The sequence below is a fragment of the Coloeus monedula genome, assembly GCF_965178545.1.
Source record: "Coloeus monedula genome assembly, chromosome: 4".
In the NCBI taxonomy this organism is placed as follows: domain Eukaryota; kingdom Metazoa; phylum Chordata; class Aves; order Passeriformes; family Corvidae; genus Coloeus; species Coloeus monedula.
Genome location: NC_138784.1, coordinates 26,023,425 through 26,050,577, shown reverse-complemented (window position 1 = coordinate 26,050,577; position 27,153 = coordinate 26,023,425). Strand labels below are relative to the sequence as shown.

Below are 27,153 nucleotides of genomic sequence, written 5' to 3'. Positions count from 1 at the left end.
GGAGGCAGCCCAGTGATGCAGACAAAAGCCAGCTCCCACTGAACAGCAGCAGCAACCAGGCTGGAGCAGTGGTGATGGCAGGGGATTTTCCCTCCAGCTCCCTGGGACTTCACCTGGCTTTGCAGAGTGCAGGACAGCCAGGAACATGGATGCCAGGGGTCACGGGGATGTGTGCCCTGGGCTCCAAGCGACTGCCTTGTGTGAGCTCAGGCACTAAAGCTGCTTTCAGCCCCTGACATCACTCTGTCACCTAACCAGGGAGTCAGCGGGTGACTGACTCCTTCCCAGCCAGTGACAGTCCAACTGTCTCCCTCACACATTCCCTGTTCCCTGTGTGGACTTAGAGTGGCTGGCAAAGAACATGGAGAGCAGTGGGGTTGAAAAGGCAGTCTCTCCATCAGAGTAGGTGTACAGCAGGAGGTTGCTGGCAGGCAAACGCTGCCTGCTTGTCACAACAGGTCCCCAGGAGCCAAGCTCTACTCTTGGATCAGGCAGGCACAGTGCCTCACAATTAACTGTCCAGGCATTTGTTGCTGCCTTAGCAGACAGCAGAAAATCTCTGCAGCTGGGATATCTGGGCAGCCCATGCTGCAACTCACTGGAGAGGGCCCAAACCCAGCCGTAGTCAGGGCCACCTCCTGCAGAGGAGGAAGAAATCTGTTCCAGACACTGGCAAGGTCCATGAGGACACTCACCTCAGCTCACATTTGATCTGCACCCAGCCAGGACTGCGCAGGAATGACCAGGGATGGAACCATTTCTCCACGGTCTGCAGGCTTGAGCACAGCACCTCCAGCCACAAATGCAGCACCTGCTCGCTGCAACAGTGGGGTAGAGGCATGTTACTCAGCTGCAGCCAGGCAAAGAAACCCCAACCCTCTGGGATAGTCTATTTTCAGCCCAAGCCTTGACGCCCACTCACAGTCCTGTCCCCAGTGGGAACAGGATAACCCAGTAAACTTGTGTGAGCCACTCCACACAATAGATTCTTCCAGCTAGGAATCAGGCAAGCACAATACACAAGGAGCAAGTCTCACCCAGTGGCTGCAGTGAAAGGGGGGAAAAACGATGCTGTAGCCTAAGATTGAAACTACTGCTGCCTTTAAGCCCACTCTGTCCCTTCCCAAGCTCTTGCACCCACAATGCTGAGGGTAACACGGCCAGATGACTCACTTGAGTCCAACACAGATGAGAGAACGAAGCTTCACATCCATCTGTGCATGTGCAGCATCGTGTGTCATGTTCACAGCCTGAACTGCCTGCAGGGAGGGAACATGTGGTTATGGCTGGGCAGCCATTTCAGCAACACAGCCAAATGCTGCCCTCCCTGGAGCTCCCACCCTCACCAGCGCACCAGAGGGGCTAAGGGAAGGTCTGGGAGGCTTTCAAGCATCTCCCTCCAACAGTCTCCACAGGAAACATCCCCCAAGTAGGAGCTGGGCTCTGGCTGGGCTTGGGGCAGCACTCACCCGGTAAAGCAGCTCCTCTGGAGTGAGGACTTTGCCATCTTCATCAAGCCTGTAAAGATCACAGCAAAGACCCAGCTAGCTCCAGAGACACCCTAGACACACACAGGCCTTTCCTGCTTCATACCCCAACAGCTCTCATGCTACTGCTGAGCCCACAGGTGCCCCCACAGGCACGAGAGAACCAGATACAGACCCAGAAGCAAACAGATGAGCCCAGGGAAGGGGACAAGAGCCACTGCCAGCCCAGGTCAGCACAGGCACAGCAGCCTACTGACACCCCACCCACAGGAGGATGGGACAGACCATGACCCTTGCCAAGGTGCAGAGCAGCATCAGTTTGAGGAGCACGGAGGAGGAGGGCACAGACCTGTAAGTCTTGCAGAGGACGAGGCGAGAATACACAGAGTCAAAGTCCCGTTCCACTTCCCGGCTTGCAGCCTAGAGGAGCAGAAGAACAGTCAGCACACTCTGCCCTACAACCCCTCACCTCAGCCCTCTGGTAATACTGCCCCATGAAAGGAACTGGGACACCTCACCTCTTCAATGAACAGCCAAGGGTGGCAGGCTCCCCCCAGCAGAGATGGCTTCTTCAATCCATGTTCAAATATGGACTTCAAGGCAGGACAGAGTGTCCCTCGCACCAAGTCCGTCACCCCCTCGGTGACAGAGTCATCTCCTGCGATGGAGTACTGAGGAACAGCAAGAGCCAGCTCTCAGCATACTGGCAGGCAGCAGAGCATGGAGGTGGTTCACTCACCTACACCTCTGCACAGACCAATTCCATTCCCAGGTGCCTACCAGAACCCCCTCCCCCCTCTTTAACTGTCATGCTCTTGCATAAGGCCCCATGTTCTGTGCTACTGCAGGGGATCTCCTGGGACCTTTGTGCTTACGTGGTACCCAGCAGACCACACAGGTGACCCCAGCACCATCCTGCAGCATTCAGCACATAGGAATGTGATGGTGTGATGCTGACTGAGCTAAGGTATGGAGAGGGACTTGCATTAAGGGTCTCTAGGACTCCGTAAGCTGCTAGAAGTCAAGACAAACAGAACTAGATAGGAATTTCCAGGTCAGGGGGTACACCACTTTGAGGTATCACGCTGACACTCTGCTAACACTCCCGTAAGTGGGATCCTCTGTTTCCACAATTAGGAGGACAAATGCTCAGCAGGACATGTTTGCACAGAGAGGTGATCTCCATCTAAGGAGCCAGCCCTGAGAGATGGGGAAGGAAGCGAGATGTCAATAGTAACATCTCTCTGGGGGCTTCTCTTGGGCCTCCTGGGTAAGACTTTGAGCTTTTCCTCACTCCCCAAATGCTGAGAAGAGGGAGAACTGGGCCTTCTCCACTTCCCCTGAAAATTGCTTAGGTCAACAGCTGCTGCTGTTTGTCTCATACACACTACCCCAACCTTGAGGGCATATTGAAGTATCTGCTATAGGTAAGTGCCATCTCATCACTGCCAGCTGTAAGAGGAACTAAGACAGCAATTGTCCCCTTGGGCACAGCTGTTTGGGGAGACTTTACTGTCATGGTCACAAAGCATGAGCAGGATCCATAGGTACAGCCTCAAAGGAGGAAAAGAACACAGGCAGCTGGGAGCAGACAGAAACACTGCCCAATAGGATCCTCCTGCTTCTCTCCCTGCTGCTTTCTCAGCTTTCATCTCTGCGGTCCTTGCAACCCCAGGCATTCCACACAGGTGCCCCTGGCAGCCCTCTGGGGCCCTCATTCACCACTTGGTCAGCATGAGGAAGTTGAGCAAACAGGCTTAGGAAGATAAGCTGCCTGATCACATCACAAAGCACTCAATGGCCAGAGAAAGCAAACAGACTGAAGGAGGGAAATCTGTGGCTCTTTTCAACTGTGTTTTTTTCAGTTATGACACAACCCTTTTTTTAATGTGGGGTTTTTTGTAGTTGTGGGGTTTTTTAAGTACCTCTTTACTCCGCTCATCCAAGATCTCCACAAATTTTGCAGGAAACCAACCTACAAAGAGTGAACAAAAAGATAAGCCTGACAAAGATACTGAGAAATCCTTACACAAAGCCCAGTGGGAGCTGAGAATAAATCAGAGTTCATAGGGCCCAACCCCAAAGAAGGAAGCAAGCAGCCTCAAAATCACAGTAATTAAGGCAGCTGCACGAGAAAGTCAACTGCAGGGCACTGCCCACATGCAGCAGTGGTGACATGCACCCAACCACCCCGTGCCAGGAGGATGAGGCCTAAACTTGCCGTTTCCAAGAAGTAACCAGGTCACTGCTGCATGACTGCTCTCATACATTTCCTTTGTCCCTGGCAGATACTCTGGGTGCCTGGCACACCCTTTGCTGCCAGAGCAGTTGTTGTAGATGAATGGATGCTCTGCATCTGGCCCCACTCTCCCCAGTGCAACACATCCTGTTCTCACCTCTCAGTCCATTCAGCTCTCCCACCCAACAGTGCTCATCCTTCTGGGAAATGATCTGAAAAAGAGGAAAATGCCAGCTGAAGAGGTTGCAGTGGCAGGTGAGGTACAGCTGCTTGGCTTTATGTCCACAATGAGGAACTGCTTTCTTCTCAACTGCTTTGTCACAGTTCTCTTCTCACATGGCCCAGGGCCTTCAAGGGGACAAAGCTAATGCAAACATCCTGTTCTCCCCAATTCCAGATGGGATGCTCACAGTTAAATGCAAATGGATGCTTTTACAGTCTTACCACAATTCAGTGTGCAGTGTTAAACTGGGACTTGGGTTGGACCAAATCCATGTTTTGCACATCTGTACAGCAGCCAGGAAAGGGACTTTGTGGTGGCAGCAAGAACGACCCACAAGACAACACTCACAGAAACACACTGCCTCATCCCCAGGCAGCCCCCAGGAGCACCAGCCGTTTCTCCTGGGCTCCCAACTGGGCTCTGAGCTTATCTTCTCCCTTCTTTCCCTGCAGGAGAGGTAGTGCAACCCCCCAAACAAGCAGGGTCTGCATGTCCCCCCGGTGCCTGTCCCCTCGGCTGACACACCGTGATGATGTCGTTCTTGCGGAAGCCCAGCTCATCGTCATCGTGGCGCTCAAAATCCAGCAGTGCCTTGGCTCGGCGGCGCCGGTTACGGGAACAGGCCACGTAGTTCTCATGGTCCCGCTGGTGGCTCTCCATGCTGTAGTCCGGGGTCAGATCCTAGCAGGCATGCACATAAGAGCAGAGAGGAATGAAAAGCCACAGGTGACTCCCAGCTATCTGCCAAAGCTTGCCTGCCCCTGTTCCCAACCTTTTTCCTGCTCCTAGCCAGCAGACAACTTCCCAGCACAGCCCTCCTCCACCAGGAATGGGTTAAGCAAGCCTCACCCTCAAGCCATTACACCTGGCATGTTCTTTCTCAAGCCCACACTTCAGGAGCATTTGAACAGCCCTGTTCTGTGGTGGACACTCAAAACCAATGCCTGGAGCACACAGCAGTGCAGATCCAGCTGTTTCCACTCACAATGCTGCAGTTCTTGGGATCCACACACTGGAAGTGCCGTGCCACCTGGAGAATGGCCTCACGCAGGTCAGCCACCAGCTCTGTCTGCTTGATGTTCTTGGCTTTCAGTGCCTCCAGATCATCATCCCCTGGTGGAACCCATGCAGCCAGAGGGAAGGCCAGGGAAGGAAAACAAGTACGTGGTATTTATTTTTTGTTACCATTAGAAATTACTGGTTCTGAAGAAACCAAAAAAGCCTAACCAGAAGTACCTAGACTAAGGCAAGTACTTACTGCCAATCTATTCAATAACATAAATAGCAAATACCAATTTGGCTGCATCGAATTTTAAGGAGATGGTACTTCAAACCACACATGGAACTGGGGTATGTCATCTTTGATCTGTCTGGGAAACTCAGTATATCAAGCTACTACTTTAGAGAAGTGTCTACAATATATAGTCGGCTGAAGTGTGGCACACAAGGCTGGAGAACTTGCAGTAATTCTGTTCAACTGAAATTATCTTGAAATTGAATCAGCTTTTGGTGGAACTACTTCTGATATTTGTATAACTCACAGGCTGAGAACACATTCTTCACTGAGTCTTGAAAAGATTTGAAAAACCAAGTCAGCCCACTTTCCTGTCCCAGTTGTGAAGTCAGAGCCACAAGAGCAAAGCCACCACCTGCTTTAGACCAACCTCCTTAGGAACCATGCTTCAAAGGTTTGGGGTGTATAAAAATGGTCATGAGCCAAAGTAAAAGTTACCAAAGCATCTTTCAACTATCACTAATCCCCCCAGGGTTTTGACAGCCTACATCTATTACTTTATGCAGAAGGATACCTGATGGGATGGATTCTTTAGACAGTTAATGTATCTGAATGCCTTACACACTGGGTACATGATGTTTGGAAACAATGAACCATTTGCTTCTTTTTCTAAAAAAATCCTTTTGTATTAAATTCAAAGTGTACTTTCATGTATCTATTTTTGCTCTCACTACAATATACTGAAGATGTGGTAGCTTGATTAACAAAATGAACATTTAAATAAACGTATTTTTCACTGAACTCCAATGTTTATACAAACACAGCTTTTATTCAGGAGCCAAGAAAATCACTGGCTAGCAAATTAGTACCCTGCTTATCTTCTAGCAGCATTATAGAAAACAATATGAATAGAGCGTGGCCTGAGCTACAGCTGCTGCAACAGCTATATACACATTAAGCTTCTGCTAACTGAAAAGTTATTAACAGTATCTTTTAATCATGTGATCCTAATTAAAAAGACCCAAACTTTAGGAACGTATATAGAAGCACAAAATTAGATTTAAAATTATTTTTATAATTGTTTTCTTTGCTACATTAAATGATTTGAGATACATCGGATACACAGAGCTTAACAGAAAACTGAACTTTGCTTCTGGACTAGAAAAATTGTGGGGCACAGTTGCTCCCAGTCCAAGCAATAAAAAAATAAGAAAATCTCCCCCTCTGTGTCCAGGGGTAGGATACAGAGCATGCAAGAACTCTTACTATTCAGAGATGCAAAGATTGCAGGTAGGTGAGCACATAGATGTCGGGGATTCCCAGAAATTTCACGTTGCTAAAATAGAATGCAGCTAGAGAAGAAACTAAACCACAGCCACAGCCACAGCCTCTGTGGGCTCCTCTCATTTACATAGATCATTGATTCTTTCTGTCATCTCTCAGTCCCATCTGGCCAAAATACCATGCTCTTCCCTCTGTTCTCAGATCAATCCTACCCAAACACAAGCAGGAGACACGGGAAGCAAGTTCCACACTCTCCCACGTTAGAGTGGACATGGTACAGCGGAAGGCAGCTGGCATGTCCCCCAGCCTCACCTCACTGCACTCAACACGTACACTTTCAAACTTCAACATGTACATTTCCAAACAGGAAACCAGTGCATGATCAGCCACACGTGAGGAGGCTCTACTTTGAGCCTTCAAAGGCTGACGAGCTGCACAGCTCTGCACAGGATGAGCTCTACTGCATTCCCTTGGTGCAATGCCCACACAACAGGAAAACACATCTGGCACACTCTGCTCTCCACCAAATTACCTTTCGTTATTTCCTTCTATTCCTGCACTGGAAATCTCGTTCAACTCCTTGAATCTCAGCTGGAGAAAGCCCTGACCAACCTGATCTAGCATGAGCAAGAGTCTGGCTTCGAGCAGGAGCTGTTGGAATACAGACAGTGAGAGGTCTCTTCTAAACAGTGCTCCTGTGATTCTACGACTCCTGTCCAAGTTACTACCACGTCTGAATTCAATCGAAGAAGAATTAAGTTCTGGGTAAATTCTCATTCCCTCCCAGATGAGGGCTAAGTACCAGTTCTAAGCAGTAACTATCACAGGCAGCAGACTTTACATTTAGGATGGATGGATTGTCAGTTCACAGTAGAGGGTGAATTTATCACACCCAAGCTTTCCTTCCTCTCACTTGGGCTGAATTTTTCCATTGTGGTCAACTGCTGCAGGATGACAACTTCTCAGTTTTAACCAACATTTTAAATATAAAGAATAATGTAGGTAAAAACCATGATGGTCATTGTACAGAAGCACCACTAAAATGAGAAAACCCTATCAATTATCTTGATTCTGCCACTGATATATTTTGAAGCTTGAACTTAAAGTTTATCTTTGTGCATGTGTATAACTATCACCTCCATAAAAATACTCAAACACAGTCAAGGAGATTGTGACACAAGAAAGGTGCATGTGGCAGCCAAGTTCCTGCCAGTTCAGTCTGTACTGACTGTATGATAACATTACATACAAAAGCTCTGAGTTTAGGTTGCACAAGCAACTTTCCTGTGTTTCTTCACTTCTGCATGCTTGACTTTACAGCATTATGGGTATTCTACCACAATTTTTCTATGTAATGCTCTGTGCACTTGTAGGAAGCCTGTGCCAGTATATCAGCTTCCTGGAGAACATAAGAAAAGCTGCTCTGTGGAAAGAACAGTAAAGCCCATTTTTAGATTTATTCAGGCCTTTCAACCGCAACAGGAACACTGTTTGAGCCCTGTAAATTCAGTATGTTGTCTTCTTCTGGAAAAACAATTCCTGTGGTGACATGTGGCAATTTCAAGAAACCTAGCCAATTTCAAGTAAGGTGATGACAGTGAGGCTTACAGGAGAGAGGGCTCTCATGGAGTCAAGAAATAAGTTACTCTTAAACCCATGCAAAAGCTATTCTGACTATGCCCTTTCTGGACATACACTGGCTTGGCTTGTAAGTGAAGAAAATTAAGAGTCAAAAGCATTCACAACACTGAACTCTCAGAATAAGTAAGAGAAAATAAAATGATGCTTTCATTTATAATTTTGATGGGTGACACACTAGACATCCTGTCCTGTCTCAGATCTTCAGAGATGCTCCTGAATTGAGCAGAGTAAGATCAGGGAGTACCACATCCAGACTGTGGGCTGCAGAAGGTCTGCCAGAAAATGTGTTTGACCTTTTGGTCAGTGCAAAAAGGACATTACAGCTGGGCTGAGCTGCATTTGCTTTCTGGGCTCAAATCAAAGAAAGCAAGTAATAAACTGCACTTCTTCCCTCTCATTCTTCAGTTCTGACTCCCTCCTCTCCAATCCCTCTGTCCCAATGTTTCCCTGCTTTGCCTGCTCCCCCCTCCGTCCTAAGCTGCTGTAGCCATCAACTACATCAACACATGAAAGGCGTGGGATTGTCCTTACCGAAAAGCAGAGAGGTGATGCCCGATTTCCTGCGCTGAGTCCTGCGCCGCACAATCTGACGGAGAGGGAAGAGAGAGAACAAAGTGCACACATTAGGACAGATTTCAGAAATAAAATAAAGCAACCCTCCACACCAGTCAGCTCTGGGCAGGGGGTCCTGACAGCTACCTCTAGAAGGGGCAGGCCAGTGAAGAGGCAGTTTTAGACAAGAGTTCTTCTAGTCCTAACACATTGAATCAGCTCTACTGCTTCATCTGCTCCAAGTGCAACAGGTTATTTATACCTTAATTATTACAAAGGCATAATTGAAGTCCAAGAATCAACCATGATCCATGTAAAAAATTTTAATTCTGCTTCTATTTTTTGTCAAAAGCAGTTCCACATGTAATTGTACATAAATTTCTAAGTGGATAGCTATTAAATTTTAGAACTGCCTGAGTGTCTTGTCTGCAACTGTGGATCTCAGTCCAAGATTAAACACAGGCACATTTTTAATTCAGCTTCTCAAAAGCAGCTGCTGCTGTTTTCTGACTCAACCTCTCAAGGTTATTTTAGCATACCAGTTTCTTACTAATGGATTAAACCCAGTTCCTACTCTCTGTGTGCTTCAAGCAAATTCTGCCAAAAGCATATGTTGTTTCTTTACGTTTCCATTAATGAAATGCATCACGTATCATCATAACTCTCATGAATAATAATTACAATCATTGCCAATATCCCTTTCATCTGGGGATTTATCAACAAGGACAGATCTGGCACCATTTAATTGGTATAGAACTTCCAAATACATTTTCTCCACTGGATAACGATTATCCTGGACCCAAAAATCCTCCCAAACAGGAAGACCTCTTGCTCACAAACCGTAATTGCGTGGGAATACATAAGGGAATGGTAAAAAGGGAGCAGCAGAGGCAGGTGGGACTCTGTGCACTCACTTTGGAGAGATTGTTGACAGTGGTGCTGGAGTTGAGCAGCTGCCCCTGCTCAGCGATGAGGTAGGCCAGGTGTTTGCGGCGCTGGGTCTCCACCGCTACATCCGTCAGCGAGCTGGCCACGCGCATGGCCTCCCGCAGCAACACATCTGCGTCCTCAATCTGGCTCGGGATGTCTGACAGCGTGTTGAAGATCGAGGCAGAGTTCTCGGACTGGATCAGCTCATCCTCCTGCAACAACACAGTTATTTTTGCCTCATGGAGTGGTGAACATGGCAGCTGTGCTCCTGAGGCTGCTAGATGCAGTTTTACATTCAGCGTACAGCCTGGGCAGGTACAACCAGAAAATTACATTAAAAAACCCTTCAGCAGGAAAAGTTCAAGCTACTTTTGAGAGGGGGACAGCATCTTTTACTACTCTACTGCCCTCTCCTCCCAGAATTCTAGCTGGGATTTTTTTGAATCATGGCACTCACCACTGAAAGGAAATCAAATCAGCACAGAAAACCAAACTCAAACCTATTCTGCACCAACCACTAGGACTGGTCATAGCAGGGATCTTGCTAGGGATAAGAGAATGGAAGCTGCACTCTGGAGCACCGACCATGACAAATTGTGCTCCAACTTCCCCTTACTCCCAGCAAGATCACCCTTGTCCTTCACACAGCAAACTGAATACAAAACTGTTTTTCACACAAAAAAGGAAAAAATCAGGGTAGCCAAATCAAATGCAGTCAGGACAAGGCTCATCTCTTAGAGCATTCAGCAGTGCTATCCAAAACTTCCCAGATGATCACAACTTCAGCTTCTCTCTCTTCCCAGACTGTGCAAAATCAAGAGGTGTCTTGGTTCAGGTAAGATGGACTCTCAGGTTGGGATCTGGACTGATTAGAGGATGGCAGCTGATGAGGTTTAATTATGTGCCAACAAATGAGATATGCACAGGAAACAGCAATCTCTAATTTCTGTGAGGTGCCTTAGAAGTTTTTCACAGCCTCCCATTCTGAAGGCAGCAGGAAGTTGTCTTCCCTAACACACTTCCAAACCACATACAGCAAGTGGATACAAAACCTTCTTGCCCCAAAATCTCAGTTAAACACTTAAGTACTATAAAGGAGGGAGAGGAGCTGGGAATTACCTTCATACTTAGCATGCCCAAAGTGACTTGGAACAGCACCAGAGAGCCTTCGTAGAAGAAGAGGTCCCAAATACGCAGCAGCAGCTTGATGTGGACAACACTAGCGAAAGAGGTGAGGAACCAGTGCAAGGTAATCAACGAGAGCTCTGTGAAGAGAGACATGGAAAATAATCACAAGAGAAGAAGTCAGTCAATCAGTGAAGGTGGACTCTTCTAAGGGCTCTCCTCCATGCATTGCCTCCAGGGGCAGGAGGTTTGCTCCTCTCCCTGATGCTCCCCTTTGTGAAAAAAGAACTCTTTGTCTGCATTTCACCCTGGCAAGAAAAGCTATGCTTTCTAGGGCACACTTTTACCAATGTCATGCTCCTGAAGCAGCTTGTCCAGGCGGGGCAAGTACTGCACGATGAGCTGCCGCAGGACACGCTGGTCTGTCTGCACACCCATGAGGGTGGTGCTGAAGTAGGAGGCAGGAACCAATTCCTCGATGATAGCACACATCATCCAGAAGGCATCTTCCTCCTCCAAGAAGAGCAGCAGAGAGGCAGCCACCTAGGATTTTGAAGGAAGAAAAACTGCATGTCCTAAGAGGAATAGAACTCTTTCCCCACTTTCTCACATGGAGAGATAGACCAGTATCTAAGTGACAAAAATCTTCCTTTTGCAGGAGCTCTCCTGCAATCTCCATTGAAGGGACTTCTCCTCAGTATAACTACTGCCCCCTCCCCAACAGACGAACTAAAGTCTTCCGTATCTTTGGATGTGTGATGCTACTCTGCTCTCCCCTCCTTAGGAAAAGTATTCCAGGTGGAAGGGGTTTCCCTTCAGCTCATCTGGAGACCACAGTATCTGCCAGCACTACCTCAAATCATTCTCTGGTGTAGCAACCAGAGACAAACTGATCCCTGTCACAAAGACACTCTGAAAGCAGGTTACCATGCCAGTGCCCTGGCAATATCCAATGTCTGGGTAGAGCCAGGCAAGTCCCCGTAGTATCCTGCGCAGCCGTGGCACCCCGATGCTGTTCATGTTGGAGAAGCAGGCATTGCTGGGCATTGTGCGTAGCAAGTCCTTTTCAATCTGTCAGGCAGCCATAAACATGGACAGAGTCAGCTTGCAGCATCTGAAAAACTGCCTTCAGCTTTCTGCACTTCCCCCTGGACCCCTGCCTCAGGGAACTCTGCCTTCCTACACCCACCTGTAAGTCCTCAGGCACCAAAAAAGGTGGCCCTGTCCAAGCACCTGAGGTCAGTTAAACAGCCTTCACTGACACATGGGAAAATGCCAGCGCAGACAGTGACTTGCCGAATCCCTAGAAATACTTACCTAACTCAGACCCTAGTTTCACCACTGACAATAGTAAACACACACTAGTTGGGAATTTCATCTGCTTGGATTTCAAGCCTTCCCAACAAACGTATTCCAGAGAAAAACCAACAACCTGGCCAAATCTGTGAGGTCAAAGGAAGAGGGAAAACACCCTTTAACAGTCTTGTTGGTGTTTGGAAACTTTGTGTTCGGGGGAACAAAGACAAGCCCGGAAAGCAGCTGCCACAACCTCAACAGGGGTGCACCTGCCAGCCTTTCACCCTTCCCTTCCCTCAGGGAGTACCAGGATGTTTGCTGAGATGCAACTGCAGCATTGTTTTCTAGTCTACAAGTAGCATGGATCAAACCCTTTCCCCGCTGTCCTAGGAAAGAGCAGAGCTAAACAATTGCTATTCCAACAAAAACAAGGAGAAATATGCCCTACAGGATTAAGCTTTAGTAGGATTTAACCACACATCCTCTCAACTGCCCCTGCTGCAGGTGTCAGGCAGACACCCCTTCCCCCTCACACAGCAAATCTTGCCCTTCTTCCCACTCAGCACTAGGAAGTATCTCCTACCTGTTTGGCAGCAATGGTTTCATCGTTAGAGCTGTTTTTCACGATATCCCGATATGACATCTCTGAGTTCCTCTTCTTCTGCAAAGCCCCCGAAAGGCGCATCCACAGCTGGGGGGACAAGGTGAACAGAGATACAAGTCACTCAGCCAGCCACAGAAGGCCATAATCTGGCACCCCCTCAACCAAGAGATCCCACTCCATGATCTCGTACTCTGGGCAGGAGTGCCTGCCCAGAACAGGCAGCACTCTCACCTGTGGCCTCATGCTGTGTGGGATGCCAGCCAGCACCAGGGAGCGCAGCTTGTCTGAATGTGGCAGGGTGACTTCAATTTTGTCCCAGGTGAGGTCACCCACATCATGGTTGTGTGTGAATTCCAGATGAGCCTGCCACTTGAGCCTCTGCTGCGGCTCCTCCGTCAGAGGGACGCCCAAAAGCTTGCTGGAGTTTGGCTCAGCACCATCTGCTTCAGCAAAGGGAAGGGAAAGGAATGGAGACAAGTGAGAGAGGGAACAGGAGAGGAAATGAACACAAGGCGGGGTGGGGAACAGGATGGCCATCTGAAAAAAGCACATTCAAAACATTAATTTCTTCCAGTCAGAGCATGGAAAGGCAAAGGTTGGTTTCTAACTGCCTACTCCATGCAGCAATTTTTATGGTCATAAGCAAAAGGCTTGGGACCTTGAGAACTAAGCAGCTGTCGGCAGGCTTCTAGTCTCTACTTACTCATGATTTAGAGCACAGTGTGGCTGGAATTAAACAAGATCCTGGAAGCAGTTATCCTGCTGGGTTTTGTAAGGATCTGTAAATCAGGCTGACAAAAGCATAGCAAGCCTGAGAGCTGGAAAGCAGAAGCTATATGTTCATGGAAGTAATGAGGTGCAAAATGTTAACTCTGGGGATATTTAATCACCAAAAAAGCTTTAATAAGGACACTTCCAAATTCCCAATGAGAGAGCACCTTAACCTGAGGCTGGCTTCCCAAAATAGATACTTTCACACAAGCACAGGTTTGACATAAGGCACTCTGTCCTTCATCATATAATACATCCCAATAACGTGCTTCAAATATTTCTGCTGATTTTATAATGCACAGGTCTACCAAATGCTCTGGCTGAAAGAAACCACTGTGTTCTGTCCTCATCTTCAGGTCACTGCTTCAAAGAGGATCCTCTATGACTCAAGGTGCCTCAGGACACACATGCAAACAACTTCTCCCCTTACATTACATAGCCTGAGCCCTGGGAATGACCCCCAGAGCACATGAAACAATTCCTACATCTCCCACTCCTTTCTCTTCCTCTTTGCTAAGGCAGCCAGCTGTTGTAGTTCAATGCTCAGCTGCAATAGCACTCCATGCCTCCTTCTATGTGGTTGCCTGCCTCCATAGCTTGCAGAAAAACCAGGATGTAGGTTTTTCCCCTACAATTTACCCCGCACTTTGCCGAGATGCTAAGGTGGGCAGAACATATCACCACTCACCTTGGTCATGAGTTTTTCAACAGACAACACATTTCACTGTGCCTGCTATGAGCCCTTGCAGTGCTACTGAACACAATGGAGATCCCACTGTGAACTGGGAAGGCTGCCCTTTCCCAGCATGCAGCTGCTAATGGAAATGGTAACTTCTCAACTTTTCTCCCTCTTACCCGTGGCACAAATGTAAGGGGATGGAAATGACTGCTGCACAGTCTATGCTCTGGACTTCCATAAGGCCAGCACGTCTAATGCACTTGATTACAAATGGCAGGATACAGAAACAGGTCGGTAGACAAGATCCAGTACAGGACAGTTGCAAAATCCCACCACATTTGAAAGCATGGGAAGGGCTGGACACAATGCAGGTTGGAGGGACAGGACCAGTTTTACCTTCCTTGTCAACTCGGAAACCAAATTCATCGTAGCGGAACTCTGGCTGCTCGACAGATTCTTCTTTCTGGGAGATGTGAGGAAGGAAAACAGACATTTTCTGCAGTTTATCACTGAATAACTGAACATAGACACGTGGATATTGCCCCATCCCACCACTATCCACACTGTGTCCTCTGAGCAACTAAAGCCCTTGGCCCTTTAATTTTTAAAGCCTTGCACTATAATTTCCAGCTGAGGAGATGTTGCATGCCATTCCCATTTTGACTTCTCCATGGAAAAAACCTACAGATTTTCCCAGCAGGACTTAAGCTCACCATCTTATGAAGATCAGAATTGCCCTCCTGGAGCAATAGGAAGCCCTCCTCACGGACTGAGGAATATACACACAGCAGCTGAAGTGGTCTTTATGGTCTGCATCACTAATACACAGCAGTCCTTCCTGTTACCTCTGCACACACACTGCAAATTCAGCTTCCTGCACCACTCCATCTCCTGCCTGTTGCTCTCAAATTTCCTTTGAAAGGCAGTGGGCAAAACTGGGATTTGCACCTGTTAGGCAAGTCCAAATTAGAGGCCAAAGAAACTTAAGGTCCAGGACCCAAATCTCAACCTTCCTCATCTGTGCTCATGGTTGGCATTGGGGCGTATTGGGGGATACACACTGGAGGTTACAACCAGGCTTTTTCCAGGAGTAAAAACCTACTGCTCTTTCCCCTTTCCCACAAGCCCACCTGTGCCTCCTGTGGGGACTCTCGCAAGCACTGCACCCAGGCAGCACCCAAGAAGCAAGAAGCACTGCCCACATAGCTCCACAAAAAGCTCTACTCTGCTTTCAGCAAATACTGTGGCTAAGTTACAAAATTCCACAGCTGCTTCCTTCCTTCCTGCTCTACCCACCTGGCAACAAGCTTGAGGCTAGCACTTCCTGCCATGCACAAGCCATCCAGAGTAGCTTGATGATGACAGAGGCTCCCTGAGGGTGTCAACATTTTTACAGTGGAGCAATAGTTGCAAAACAGCAGGGAAATAATTTACACAAGTTTCTTTGTACTCTGCAAGATCCTCTTGCAAGAGCCAGGATGCAACCACAAAACATGTGAAGTCCACAACCAAAGCACTGGAGGAAAAGTGCACCTCTCCCTCCTTTTCCCTGTGGCTTTCAGAGACCACCAGAAAACACCAGGATCCCTCTACTTTTGCAGAGCCAGAGAACATCCCCACCCTGCCCCACACTGTACCTGTGTGTATTTTGCCAGGATCTCCTGAGGCCAAATGCTGGGTGTGAGTGCTGAGAAGGGACCCCCAGCAGAGGGAGTGTGATGGCCTAAACAGAAAGAGATCAACACGTAGCAGTGAAAACCTGGAAGAACACCCTTGGTGTCAATACAGACTGTTCCAGCATGGCAAGGACTAACTCATCAGTTTGTTGCTACTGCTATTCTAGACACTGAGACAGCTCCCACTTCACCAAGGAAGCCAGTAATTTCAGATGGTTTTGTTCCTTACTATTGAGCAAAAGAGGCAAAAAAGCCAAATGGAGTTCCCTCTAAGAAAGTGATTCATAGGGAAGAGAAATAGTTCCATGGCATCATATGATCACTCACCTGCTTGGAAAAGCTCTGTGATCAGCAACAAGACAGGGGAATCATCACCAAATAACTATTATTTTGCAGAAGTAAATGCCGCCTATGGACTAGCATCAGCAGCACTCCAAAGGTTCCCTGAAACTCTGTCACCCAGGTACCAGAATGGAAAATCAGAGTCCTCAGAAAGATGCTCAACTGCTCCCTTTCTTCCCTGCCGGCTGGGATATTGTCAGACCATGTATAGAGAGCTGCAGCAATGAAAGTATGCCTATGATCTTGGTCTTTTGTGTTCAAGACAAGCACCCTTCCAGTCTCAGGCAGAGTCCCAGTGAACAGCTTCCCTTGGAATACAAGCAGACATCAAGTATTGCAGTTGAAGCAGACAAACATGTCTCAAGTCTTCAACTGTTCTATCAGCAAGACAAAGGTTTACTTGGCTTTGAAGCATTGTCTTCCCCACGGTTATGTGCCCTGAAATAACCAGCTGGACCAGGAAGGAAGGCTTAGAAAAAAGTACAAGGTGGGAAAGCTGGCTTCTACATGAAGGAGAAGACCTAGTTTTAGTAAAGCTTGTATCTCAGCAGTCCACAACTGAACTCCAGTTATTCTTCAGCATTCTGCCTGCCCTAGAGCTACCACTGTACAGCAAAAATCTCTCATAGTCATTGTGAGCCACTCACTTTGGGGGAAATCTTGGGAGGAGAACAGAACCAAGCAAATCTTAATGAAAAATGGGGAAGGCAGACCACATTGCAACCTCCTTCTTCCTCTCTGTTCAATGGCTGAAAAAGCTTCTGCGTGGTAAAAGAAGGAACTGAGTTCACCCTGAGTGAAAAGGCTGCTGGGTCACAATGTTTCCTCTCTCTCAATCTGACCAGAAAGTATGTTCATGTAAAGAATGGCTCTTGGACCCAGAAACCTTTGTAATGAAGTTTCAGCTGCAGACAGAGCAAGCAACCAAACGAGAAGATACTGCGGCCATTTCTGTGTGCTCACCTGACATTGCACTAGGCAAGGCTGAGTGGCACAGGTGTCAGCAGGTCCCAAAATGCTGTCCACAGAGGTGTTACATTCCTGTTACAAAAAGAAAAAAAGGGTGATGAGAGAATTCAATTAGCATCTAAGAATGTGGTGGGGGACTGACAGACCCCTCACACACAACTTCCTCACATGAAAATTAAATTCTTAAATATTTAAGTTCTACCCCCACAACAAATAAATTCCAGAGACTGGAATTTCCTTTTGGTTTCATACCTACTGACCAGCTAGAAAGAGCACACTGTCATTTGCCAAATTTCTTGTGAAAATAACAGCATTGCTGATTGAAAGAATGTCAAAAACAAGTCAACTTTTACCACCTTTTCCACTGCACATTGTGAGTCCTGTATTTAATTATGTAAACTGAAAAAACACACCATACATCATCATTCTCTGAAGACATTAACCATGAAGAAGGGACAGGAATGGTGAAAAAGGTTTAAGAGGGTATCATTAGATGCAATAAGTCCAAAAGAGATTTTCAGAGCAGCACCAGGAGTAAAGTGTGTAGGACTGTGGACAACTCCCTGAAGGATGTGGATGTGGACAAGATGCTATCAAGTACCTCTGCAATGAGTCTGGAACCAGGCTCCTCTGAACTAAATCAGGCCACAGAGCTCCCCTCCTTGCTTTCCCGACACTCGGTAACAGCAGATTTCTATGGGGATTTCCAGGAAAACAATGGAATGTTTCAGTAATCAAAGAGAGAGATTCTGGACTTTTAAGATCAACCTTACAATTTGTGTGTGGGAGACAGCAAGAGCCACCTCTACCAAGCAGATAAAGACAGTGCTGGGATATATCAGTCACTCACACTTCCTTGGGAAAGAACCTGGGAGAAACTAACATTTGCACATCTAGGATGGTTTTTCCAGCTTCCCTTTTCAGTAAAGCTACTTGTAACTGTAAGGTGCTAAAAGGAGGAACCCCAGGGATTCATCCCACAAGCCCTATCCAAGTTGTTTCACAGTGCTGGTTAGTACAAGGTTATATTGCCTTTGCATCTTAGTGAGCTTTCCAGTGAGCACTTGCAGCCAGGAACTGACTTGCTAGAGCACTCCAAGATAAGCAGCTGTACAGCACTGCAAAAGCATAAAAAGCAGCTGTGTCCAGGAACACAAATGATAAGGTTTCCTCCTCATAGATTTAAACAGCTCTCTGCTGGAGAAAGGCCAGCATGGATGAACAGACACTCTGTTCCGTTCTGACACCAACTCTTAGGGCAAAAAGAAAAACAAACAAACAAACAAATAAAATCTGACTTTTGTTTCTGAGAAGTAATGCTGTCCACAGGATGGTCAGTTGCATATCCACCAGTTCTGCAAACGTTTGTCTGTTCTTCCCATCACTCCAGTCCCATTTGTTCCCTTAGCACCAACTCTTCGGTTAGTAGTTGAAGACTTAACAATTACCAAATGAGCATCTGCATGCTCGTATTACTTGGGAACACACACAGTGTGCACCCCAAGCAGGTAAATTGGCAGACAACACTTACTTTCCTTTCAGCATCACTGTGAAGGTATTTCAATGCTTTTTTCACTGCCTTGCAACCATGGCTGTTCTGTTCCTGAGCCTGCAAGGTTCTTCTCCCCTGCCTGTTCTCAGCCCAGTTAACCCTGTTCCCAATGACTTTTATTAGGAATGCAGTTACCATGTGGTATGTCTGCCATGCTTCTCATTGCCTGTGCCCTGAATCCATCCTCAGTGCCTCAAGCCTGTGAGCAGGGATTCCCCTCAGCCATTATTAACCTTCACTGCATGCACAACCACTGCTGACCCAACCTGCTGCGGAGGAGCCAGGCCAAGGTGTCAGGCATGTGGCTGAGAAAAAAACCCATAATAAGGGAATTAACCACAGTGCTTGGAAACATGAGAGCACTGAGTGAGTCTCTCCTTGTCCCAAGACAGGTGTAGCAGATGGAACACCTTCCCTTGTCCACGTCATCACACACTGGCCTCCGCCTTGCTGGGGATCACTCCCCCACCTGCCCTCCTGTCCCTGACTTTACAGCACTGAACTTGGTGGGCAGGTTTTTCCTGCCCCTGGTTCCCATAGAAACCTTCCTGCAAGCACCCATCTGGGACGGAGCCCAGAGAGAGCGTGAGGCTTACCTTGCTGCTGGTGTGGTTGTGCAGAAGGGCAGGGTGAGAGGCATGAATCACACCAAGGGAAGGCTCCTGCTGTGGCACATGGAGACACTGCCCTGGGCACTGCCCACAGGGCCAGGTATCTCCAAGAGAAGGTGCTGAGACCACTATACCAGCCCTTCCAGCACCACAGGAACTGACACAGCCAGGCACCACCTAGAGCAAGCCAGGAGGAGGAGGAGGATATCTGGTATACGGGAATGACACAGTAAGGTCTTTCCTTTGACTGAGGGATATAAACCTAAAGCAACTCTCAAGCTCTCCTAGTCAGGAGATAGCAAGTAACAAAAAGCTTATGAAACCACATGTGTGAAATTGCTGTTATTTGCAGTGTACACATTTCTGAAAACAAGCAACAGTAAGAAATACAAAGGAAAAAACACATCAGATCCAACAAGTATTAATGGCAACTCCCAAACCCTCAGTACTACAAAATTAAAACCAGTTCCACCCACACATTAAGGAGCATCTCCCAAGTTTAAAGGCAATTTAAGTTTCTTGTATTAAGCAATTTTGGCCACACCACAGGTAGTCTTCACATTTTGAAAGAAATGTACTTTTTGCTAAAATGCAAATGATACCTGTTATTCACAGATTTACTTTTCGAATTCAGAGTCCAAAACAAATCACACCACCACTGGTTCCAGCCTGCTAGAAGACAGGTATAATGAATGTGTGTACCTGAAAAAGAAGACTGTGAAGGAAGCATGCAGTCAGCACCAGGAACAACCATTTGAAGAACTCTACCTGCAACACCTTTGTTGGAATTGCAAGCACACACCATGCAGGATTATATCCAATTAGTTTATTTTCCAGTGCAGGTGTCCTTTGGAAATTGATGTTTGCAAAAGAGTCTTGCAAATTTACTTCCACTTGGCAATTCTGTGCCTCCTCTGGACACACTGGCTCTTCACCACAGCTGTAGTATGAGAGAATTACCTGGCTCCTGGCAAACACCAGATGGCAATCTCCTGCTGCCTGTATTTTACTTGCTTGGCCTCTTTTGCCACATGATCTCCACCTAAGCCTCTGGTGGTAGGGCCTGGATGTGCTAAGCACAAAATGACGCTGTCTGGAGCCTTTCAGTAGGATCTTTATTTTGGGACAGAAGCTCCTTCCCAGGAGTGTTCTTCGCCCACTGATTTTAGCAACAACAACAACAACAACAAAAGGATCCACCAAAAAGGCAACATACCTCTAGCAGACTGTGCAGAAGACAAACATTTTTTTTATCAAGCAATGTTTTTGTACACTGAGAACTTTACAACCAGTAACTGTGCAGGAGCCTCCACTGAGTATCATCAGAAGGAGCAGAACAAGCATAATAATTCTTTCCAAAATAATTTTCATCCACTGTTACAAGAACTGCACCTCTGTTCTGATGGTTACAACACCTCTTCTGACAGTAAGCTCGCATGAGAAAAACTCCATTTTCCTTTACGTTTAATGAACAGAAAGCAACAGTGTATGCAGTAAATCCCACTGCCACCTCTGGACTGTCAGCTGGTATCCACTGCTCTCTATTCTCTTCCTTTATTAAGAAAAAAAGCTTTGGAAGAGAGAAAAGTGATTGAAAGTCACCGTAGCCATCAGGAGGCTATGCGCTTAGGTGTAGTTCTAGAAGCCTCTTCCAGCTCAGCTTTTGAAATCCCAAGTAGATTGGATCCACTTTAACATCTCCCTCTCTCAGAAATCAGACAAAAGCTCTGCATGAATTAGGCAGTTCAATTTCATACTCTCACAACCAGAAAACTTACATTTTCCAAATTAAAATCCTGACTTGCTCAATGAAACATCCAAGGGAAACTCTTAGCAGGATGCCCTTGGCCTTCCTTCCCTTCCCCCATCAGTGTCTCCCTCAGGTCAGGCAAAGGCATATATCCTGGAGCTGCAAATGCCATTAGTCCACAAGTCAATATTTGCTTTGCACACAGAGTCAGAAGAAAACTCCAACTTCACAAATACACAAGTGAGCAAAGCGCAGCCACATACCTGAGCAAGGGGCGGACAAGATGCAGGGAGTTCCTGGCCCTCGCACCCTGGCACTGGAAAAAATGCAGAATCCCACACAGACACTGACACACCCCAGCTCCTGGTTAAGGAGTCAATATGGTGTTTGTGAACCTGGCTCATCCCAAACTTTTTGTCCAAGGCTTACAAACCACAACCACCCTCACACTGCTTTGGGTGTTGAGCAACACATACAAATGCAGGCCAGAGGTGCTGAGGTGGCCTTCATGCTTCCTCCTGACAACATGACTGGGAATGAAGAGCTGGGAACTTTAACTACCCTCAGCCCACTTCCGTGTGGCACTGGAAGTGAACCAGAGATACACCAAAAGCCTAGGACAGGTCTCAAAAGGGGGATGCAAGACCCAGAGAGCACCAAAGGGGAGGCTTGCAGAGCCAGGTGGACAGGCAGGCAGGAGGGCAAGCTGCTCACAGGTTATGCCACTGACTCCAGAGGCACCACCCAGGACTCCAGTGCTGCCCAGTCACCAACTGGGGTCATATACTGACAGCAGGAATGTCGCAGAGCAAAGTGTTTCCTCCCAGCTGCCTCAGGGCACTACTAAAGCAACAGAGACAGCAAAAGGTAAACTGGAACTCTGTGTCTCCTGCCATAAAGCACCTTGTAGATTCCTGGTCTCTTCGGAAATGTAATTCAGTGTAGAAATGTAACTAAAAGGTACTTCATGCAACAGTTCTGCTCCTTGCACTGCTCAGTGTCCAGCAATGCCCACTGCAATGACAGGGAGAGCCCCAGTGGTGCTGAAGCTGCTGAACCATTGTCAGTTTACACAAAAGGAACAAAACAGTAACTTTCAGTTTTGTTCCCATTGCATCTCCATTTTGAAAATAAGGATGTGAAAAAGCGGAATCCTTCTTCCTACCGCTTATGCATTGGACAGACAGACCACAGATGGACTTCCTGATCACAGTTCAGTGTGTCAAATTTGTCTCAGAAACCCCCCTACATAACACCTACTTATGTAGAATGCAGATGTCTCCTACATATCAGCAGGTATTTTATTCCCAGAGCAGAACTGCCTTTTATTTACCTGGTTCCAAAGCAAAGAACACGCCAGCTAAGCATGAACTGCACCTCTGTGGAGAACCTCTTGTTAGCCAAGACCCTTGGGATCAGAGGAAAAGGAGGAGTTTCCCCTTTCCCAGTACTCCCATTATTTGAGTGGTGAAAAGATCCATGACAGGAATATCGAGTGCTTCCTGCAACTCACACAGGAGGATTACAATTGAGTACTGGAACAACAGTTTTGGGGGTTTTCTATCTGCATCAAATGAGGTTAGAAAAAAGAGGCCAGGATACAAACTAGCATGGTGTTCATCCTTTCTGCACTGCAAAATTCTCCTTGCTTCTAACACAGAGACAAGAAAACCTGTATGTGCCAAAAAAGGCAAGCCTGCAGTCACCCTAGTCTTCAAGACTTAGGGTAAAGGCAATTCCATGTTAGACACCACTATGCAAATATAAATCAAAGGTTTCTGATTAGTGTCTAAGGAGACCCCAAATATATCTTCCATGAGAGTCAAGTACTGCACAATAAATGGGCACTTTCACCCAAATAACCACAGTGCAGCGCCAGGGCATTTCTCTGCAGAGCTCTACAGAAATTCGTTTTCCAAAAAAATTTTCCAAAGACTTCTTTACCTTCTGGTCCATTGCAAGACTGCAAACTATTTATGAGATGTCTGTGGAAAGCAATCACAACTGCCCAGTTTCATTTGAATACAGAAACTTGAAAGAAAATACTTCTGTTAGAGATGCAGGGCTGCACCCATCAAAGAAAGGCTGAAAGACACTACTGACAGTAGTGCCTTAAAGTCGGGTATTACGAAGTGTTTCGTCTCACACTCCTGTCCCGAGTGGTGACAAGCAATGCCATCAGAGGCTCTCTCCATCACCAGCCCTGTAGGCTCACACAGGGGGAAGCTTGATTCTCAAGCTGTCTGATGCTACTTCTTCCAGTGACAATGGAACAAGGGCCTGAAGAACGGCTCTTCCTTGATACAGCCTCAGAGGATTTGCAGAGGTTCAGCTGTCAGGGCTTGCTGTTACCTTGGTGAGGCACAGGAAAGGCTCGATTCAGGTCACTCTCCCGTAGCTCTGTTTTGTTACTATTTGCTCTGGGATTCGCAAAAAAAGTCAGATTCACTTTGCAGGACTCTAAGCAGGTCTCGCTTTGTTTGGCTCCAGAAAATGGCTTTTCAGGCAAGTATATCCCACAGTATTCAAAACTTTTCTCCTTTAGGGCTCTGTCTTTACAGTACTCAACTTTCTGAAGAGGTTAGTAACACTCAACACACCTCTCAGGACTGTTTGCAAAGCTCTTATCTAGCATGTCATGCTGGACTACTTAGATCTTGCTCCTGCAGAAATTTATATGCACAGATAACTTAAGAGGAAAAAAAGCAAAATATACAATGATTGTTAACACTTGTAACAAAACAAGACAAAACCTCTGGTATTTCCTGATTCTGGGGATCAGGAAGATTTCTTCTCCAGAAAAAAAAAAAGACTATCACGTTATGGACTTTTTCTCTCATCTCTGAATCATCAAATACTTCCCAGCCAGCAGTGACTGGGCAGTAACAACAGTTCTTGTAGTCATACTAATACCAATATACTCTCTTCTCTTCAACTATCTCAAAAATGTTGGCAAGACAACATCCTTCTCTTCCCTACTCTGTATCAACAGTAACATGCTGACAAGTGAGATTTCCCCCAGCGCTCCCACATACTCACCCTGTGTAAGCTTTATGTATCAAAACCCTTGACCTTGTGATTAAAGAGTGGCAGAGAAAGAAGTTTAGGCAAGTCTTTGTGTGGCTGAGGACACAAACCTGAAGTACCAACACCTCTCCATCTCTTGAGGGACACTTAGGACACTGCACTCACAACACAGAATGAAGCTGTTTGTTTACCTCCTCCTACTGGACAGTTGCAAATTCTCTGTATCTTATCAATTTGAATTAGAGTAGGATCTAGAATAACCAGTGTGATACAGATCACCAGCAAGGGTCATTGCTGATTTAGCTAGAAGAGCTGTAGGACCACATAGACCAAAATATAAAGCATCTGAACTTTACCACTGCAGATAAAGTTGCAATGCTCCTTAGGATTTATTTAAGTTTTCATTACTTCTGATGTGTAGGTGAGAAGTTTGCAATTAACAGTCGGGAAGAGGCATCATTACAACCATTTCCAAAACAGTTATTGCCTCAAACACGGTATCATCAATTCCTTTGTCAAAGCATCCCTAATACCAAACATGGGAAACAATTTTGCAACACAAAAATCAATTCACTAAGAATGGAACTAAGACTGGCAGCTCTCACACAGATCTCTTAACCAATAATCTCTACTGTTACCATGTCACCTTGGTAAGACACATTAATTTTTAAAAGCTAAATATTTTTATTATTTTCTGTTTTTTAAGATTGTCACAGTCCTTTAGAACACTGAGATTAGCAAAAGATCCCATCTTGTGGGAGGTGACAGGTTAAAAACACAGCATAGAAGAAAAACCTAAACAACATTAGCAGAGACCTCTAAAATTGAAGAATTATTTCAGTCCTGAGCAGGTGTGCAGCACTTTCCTCACCTCAACTCAACTCTATCATTCCCTGACCAGTGCAATTCCTCCAGAAATATGCCCCTCCTCTGATGCCCCTCAGGGATTCCCTTCATCCTTCTTCAGAAGAAGAGTCACTATGAATGACATCCCCCTAAGAATATCAAACCACATTATCAAAATATTATCATAGACAGGAATTAAGAAAGGCAGCACTTGTCATTTTAATCTGTTAAATACAGAATAAACACTGTATTAACATGACACAACCAGTCCCCACCCTGACCTCTTTAATTACATGTCATGCCTCTTCTCACCTTCTTCCTTTCCTTTTACTTTATGAATTCTCCAGCCTTTGTTTCTGCACAGGAACAGTCACACATACATTGTGTGAATCCAGAAATAAACAGTGAAATTGAATTTTGTGTCAGTGGCTGTTTCTTTCCAGGCAACCACTCCAGACTCTGTAGCAGCTGAGAAACTATTCTAGAATTCAGATTATCCAGCAACTGTATTCTGATCAACAGCTCAGCAAAAGCACAGCAGTGTCCCACTCCTGCTAGCCTGACAGTTCCTTCTTGAGTGATTTTAAGACCTAGTCTTGCACTACTACAACCCCACTGATCTTAATTCCAGTAAGACTGCTTCGCTCTCCCATCTATTTGCGCTAAAGGATCCTCCATTTCCTCAAGATACTGCTATTACTTTATTTCCACTTCCCCCCGCAAAAAAAAAAAACCACAGCAAGCCATGCAGAGTAGGGCTGAAACATCATGAGAAGGAAGCTATGACACCGCATAAACCCCCCCCACACTAACACTTAAACTGACTTCTTTAGAAGGGAAGTACCTGCTTAAAATCAGGCATCCCTCAAAAAATTAGGAAGGAAGGAAAGCCGACACATCGGAAATTTTTTCTGTCCCGCCCTTACCAGTTCTGTGAAGAGACATCAAGAGCCGTCCCGGAGCCCACAGCCACTGCCTGCAACGAGATTAAAATCCGCGTGACTGTGGCTCTTCGCTCCCTTAGATTTACATCACTAGGTACGAAGAATTACATCTGTCTCCTGCTCTCCTTCTAACATTTATTACAGCTGACAATCACAGGGCCTGCAGCACGTCTATTTGTGCCCATTACCTAGAGCATACTGCCATATTTCCATCTCTGTTTCGTGACTGTTCCTTCCCCCCAGCCAGACAGGAGACAGACTGTCTCTCCTCTGGGGCACCTCCGAAAAGGCGCAGGCGTGGAGAACAGATGAGTATGGCAGAGCAGGACCCCCGGGAGTCGCAGCCACAGGCAGAAGAGGCGGGTTAGAGGAGAGGCACGTCCCGGGGAGAGCCCAGCCGGGGGAAGCGGGGCGCAGGGAGAACGTGCCCCGGGCAGCCCTGACGGAGAAGCACAGCGTGAGTCACTCTCCGGAGCCAAACCCTGCGTCAGCGCGGCCGGTGCGCGGAGCCTTCCGTGGGCCAGGGGTCCTTCCCTGCTCCCCCGCCCCAGCCCGGCGAGCGGAGCCGCGGCCACGCACCCCCGCCCCGCACACAGCCCCAGCAGCGGGGCCGCCCCGGCGGCCTCGGCCCCCGCTCCGTCCGAGGAGGGAGCAGGGCAGGGGGGTGCCGGGGTGAGGTGTGCGCGGGGGTCGCCGCACAGGCGGCGCAACCGCTCCTGGGGAGCCCCTCGGCGCGGGGGGAGGCGCAGGGCTGAGAGCCCCGGAGGGCGAGGGGCGGGTCCCCGCCAGCCCCGGCACGCACCTGGCCCGGCACCCACCTGCTGCCGCCACCGCCGTCCCCTCAGGGCGGGCGCCCGGCCCCAACCCGGCGGCCCCACACGCCACTGCCGAGGCGCATGCGCGGGATGCGGGCGGCGGCGCGCGGCGCGGCGGGGGCTGTAGGCCGGGCAGGCGCGGAGAGGCGCCGCGATGGCGCTGGTCACCGCCGGCACGGGCTGCACGGACATGCACCGAGTAGCCCAGAGTGTGATCTGGCCTCACGAAGCTGTCACAAAATCACAGAATCAATTAGGTTGGAAAATCCTCTGAGATCGTGGTGTCCGGCCTCTGACCGAACACCGCCTTGTCAGCCAGGCCATGGCACTGGGTGCCACGTCCAGTCTTCCCCTAAACACCTCCAGGGACGGCGACTCCACCACCCTGTCTAATCACCCATTCTGTGAAATTCCCTTAAGGTCCAACCTGAACCTCCCCTGGTGCAGCTTAAGGCTGCGCCTTGTCCTGTTGCTGGTTACCTGGGAGAAGAGGCTGACCCCCATCTGGCTACAACCTACTTCCAGGTAGTTGTAGAGAGTGACAACTTACCTAAAC

At 47.4% G+C, this 27,153-nt stretch overlaps 1 protein-coding gene across 9 annotated transcripts in view; it reads right to left on the bottom strand.

Annotated features, from left to right (window-relative positions):
* SGSM3 (small G protein signaling modulator 3) overlaps window positions 1-26,672 on the bottom strand; it is a 29,251-nt gene extending 2,579 nt beyond the window's left edge. The window contains exons 1-23 of one of the 9 annotated variants that reach the window (XM_082279514.1): window positions 26,601-26,649; window positions 25,971-26,221; window positions 25,765-25,814; window positions 19,818-19,930; window positions 17,047-17,124; window positions 15,703-15,788; window positions 14,462-14,528; window positions 12,847-13,055; window positions 12,595-12,702; window positions 11,643-11,786; window positions 11,063-11,258; window positions 10,710-10,855; window positions 9,575-9,802; window positions 8,640-8,694; window positions 4,935-5,062; window positions 4,475-4,630; window positions 3,884-3,938; window positions 3,413-3,462; window positions 2,006-2,158; window positions 1,837-1,907; window positions 1,470-1,518; window positions 1,174-1,259; window positions 696-818 (exon numbers count right to left, since the gene is read on the bottom strand). In XM_082279514.1, coding sequence (XP_082135640.1) covers window positions 696-818; window positions 1,174-1,259; window positions 1,470-1,518; window positions 1,837-1,907; window positions 2,006-2,158; window positions 3,413-3,462; window positions 3,884-3,938; window positions 4,475-4,630; window positions 4,935-5,062; window positions 8,640-8,694; window positions 9,575-9,802; window positions 10,710-10,855; window positions 11,063-11,258; window positions 11,643-11,786; window positions 12,595-12,702; window positions 12,847-13,055; window positions 14,462-14,528; window positions 15,703-15,788; window positions 17,047-17,053 — 2,117 coding nt within the window. In that variant the 5' untranslated portion in view covers window positions 17,054-17,124; window positions 19,818-19,930; window positions 25,765-25,814; window positions 25,971-26,221; window positions 26,601-26,649. Of the gene's footprint in view, window positions 1-695; window positions 819-1,173; window positions 1,260-1,469; window positions 1,519-1,836; window positions 1,908-2,005; window positions 2,159-3,412; window positions 3,463-3,883; window positions 3,939-4,474; window positions 4,631-4,934; window positions 5,063-8,639; window positions 8,695-9,574; window positions 9,803-10,709; window positions 10,856-11,062; window positions 11,259-11,642; window positions 11,787-12,594; window positions 12,703-12,846; window positions 13,056-14,461; window positions 14,529-15,702; window positions 15,789-17,046; window positions 17,125-17,653; window positions 17,921-19,200; window positions 19,607-19,817; window positions 19,931-25,682; window positions 25,717-25,764; window positions 25,815-25,970; window positions 26,222-26,584 lie in introns of those variants that run through there. The other 8 variants (XM_082279513.1, XM_082279515.1, XM_082279512.1 and 5 more) reach the window with 8 other exon arrangements.
* Window positions 26,673-27,153: the final 481 nt, after the last annotated feature.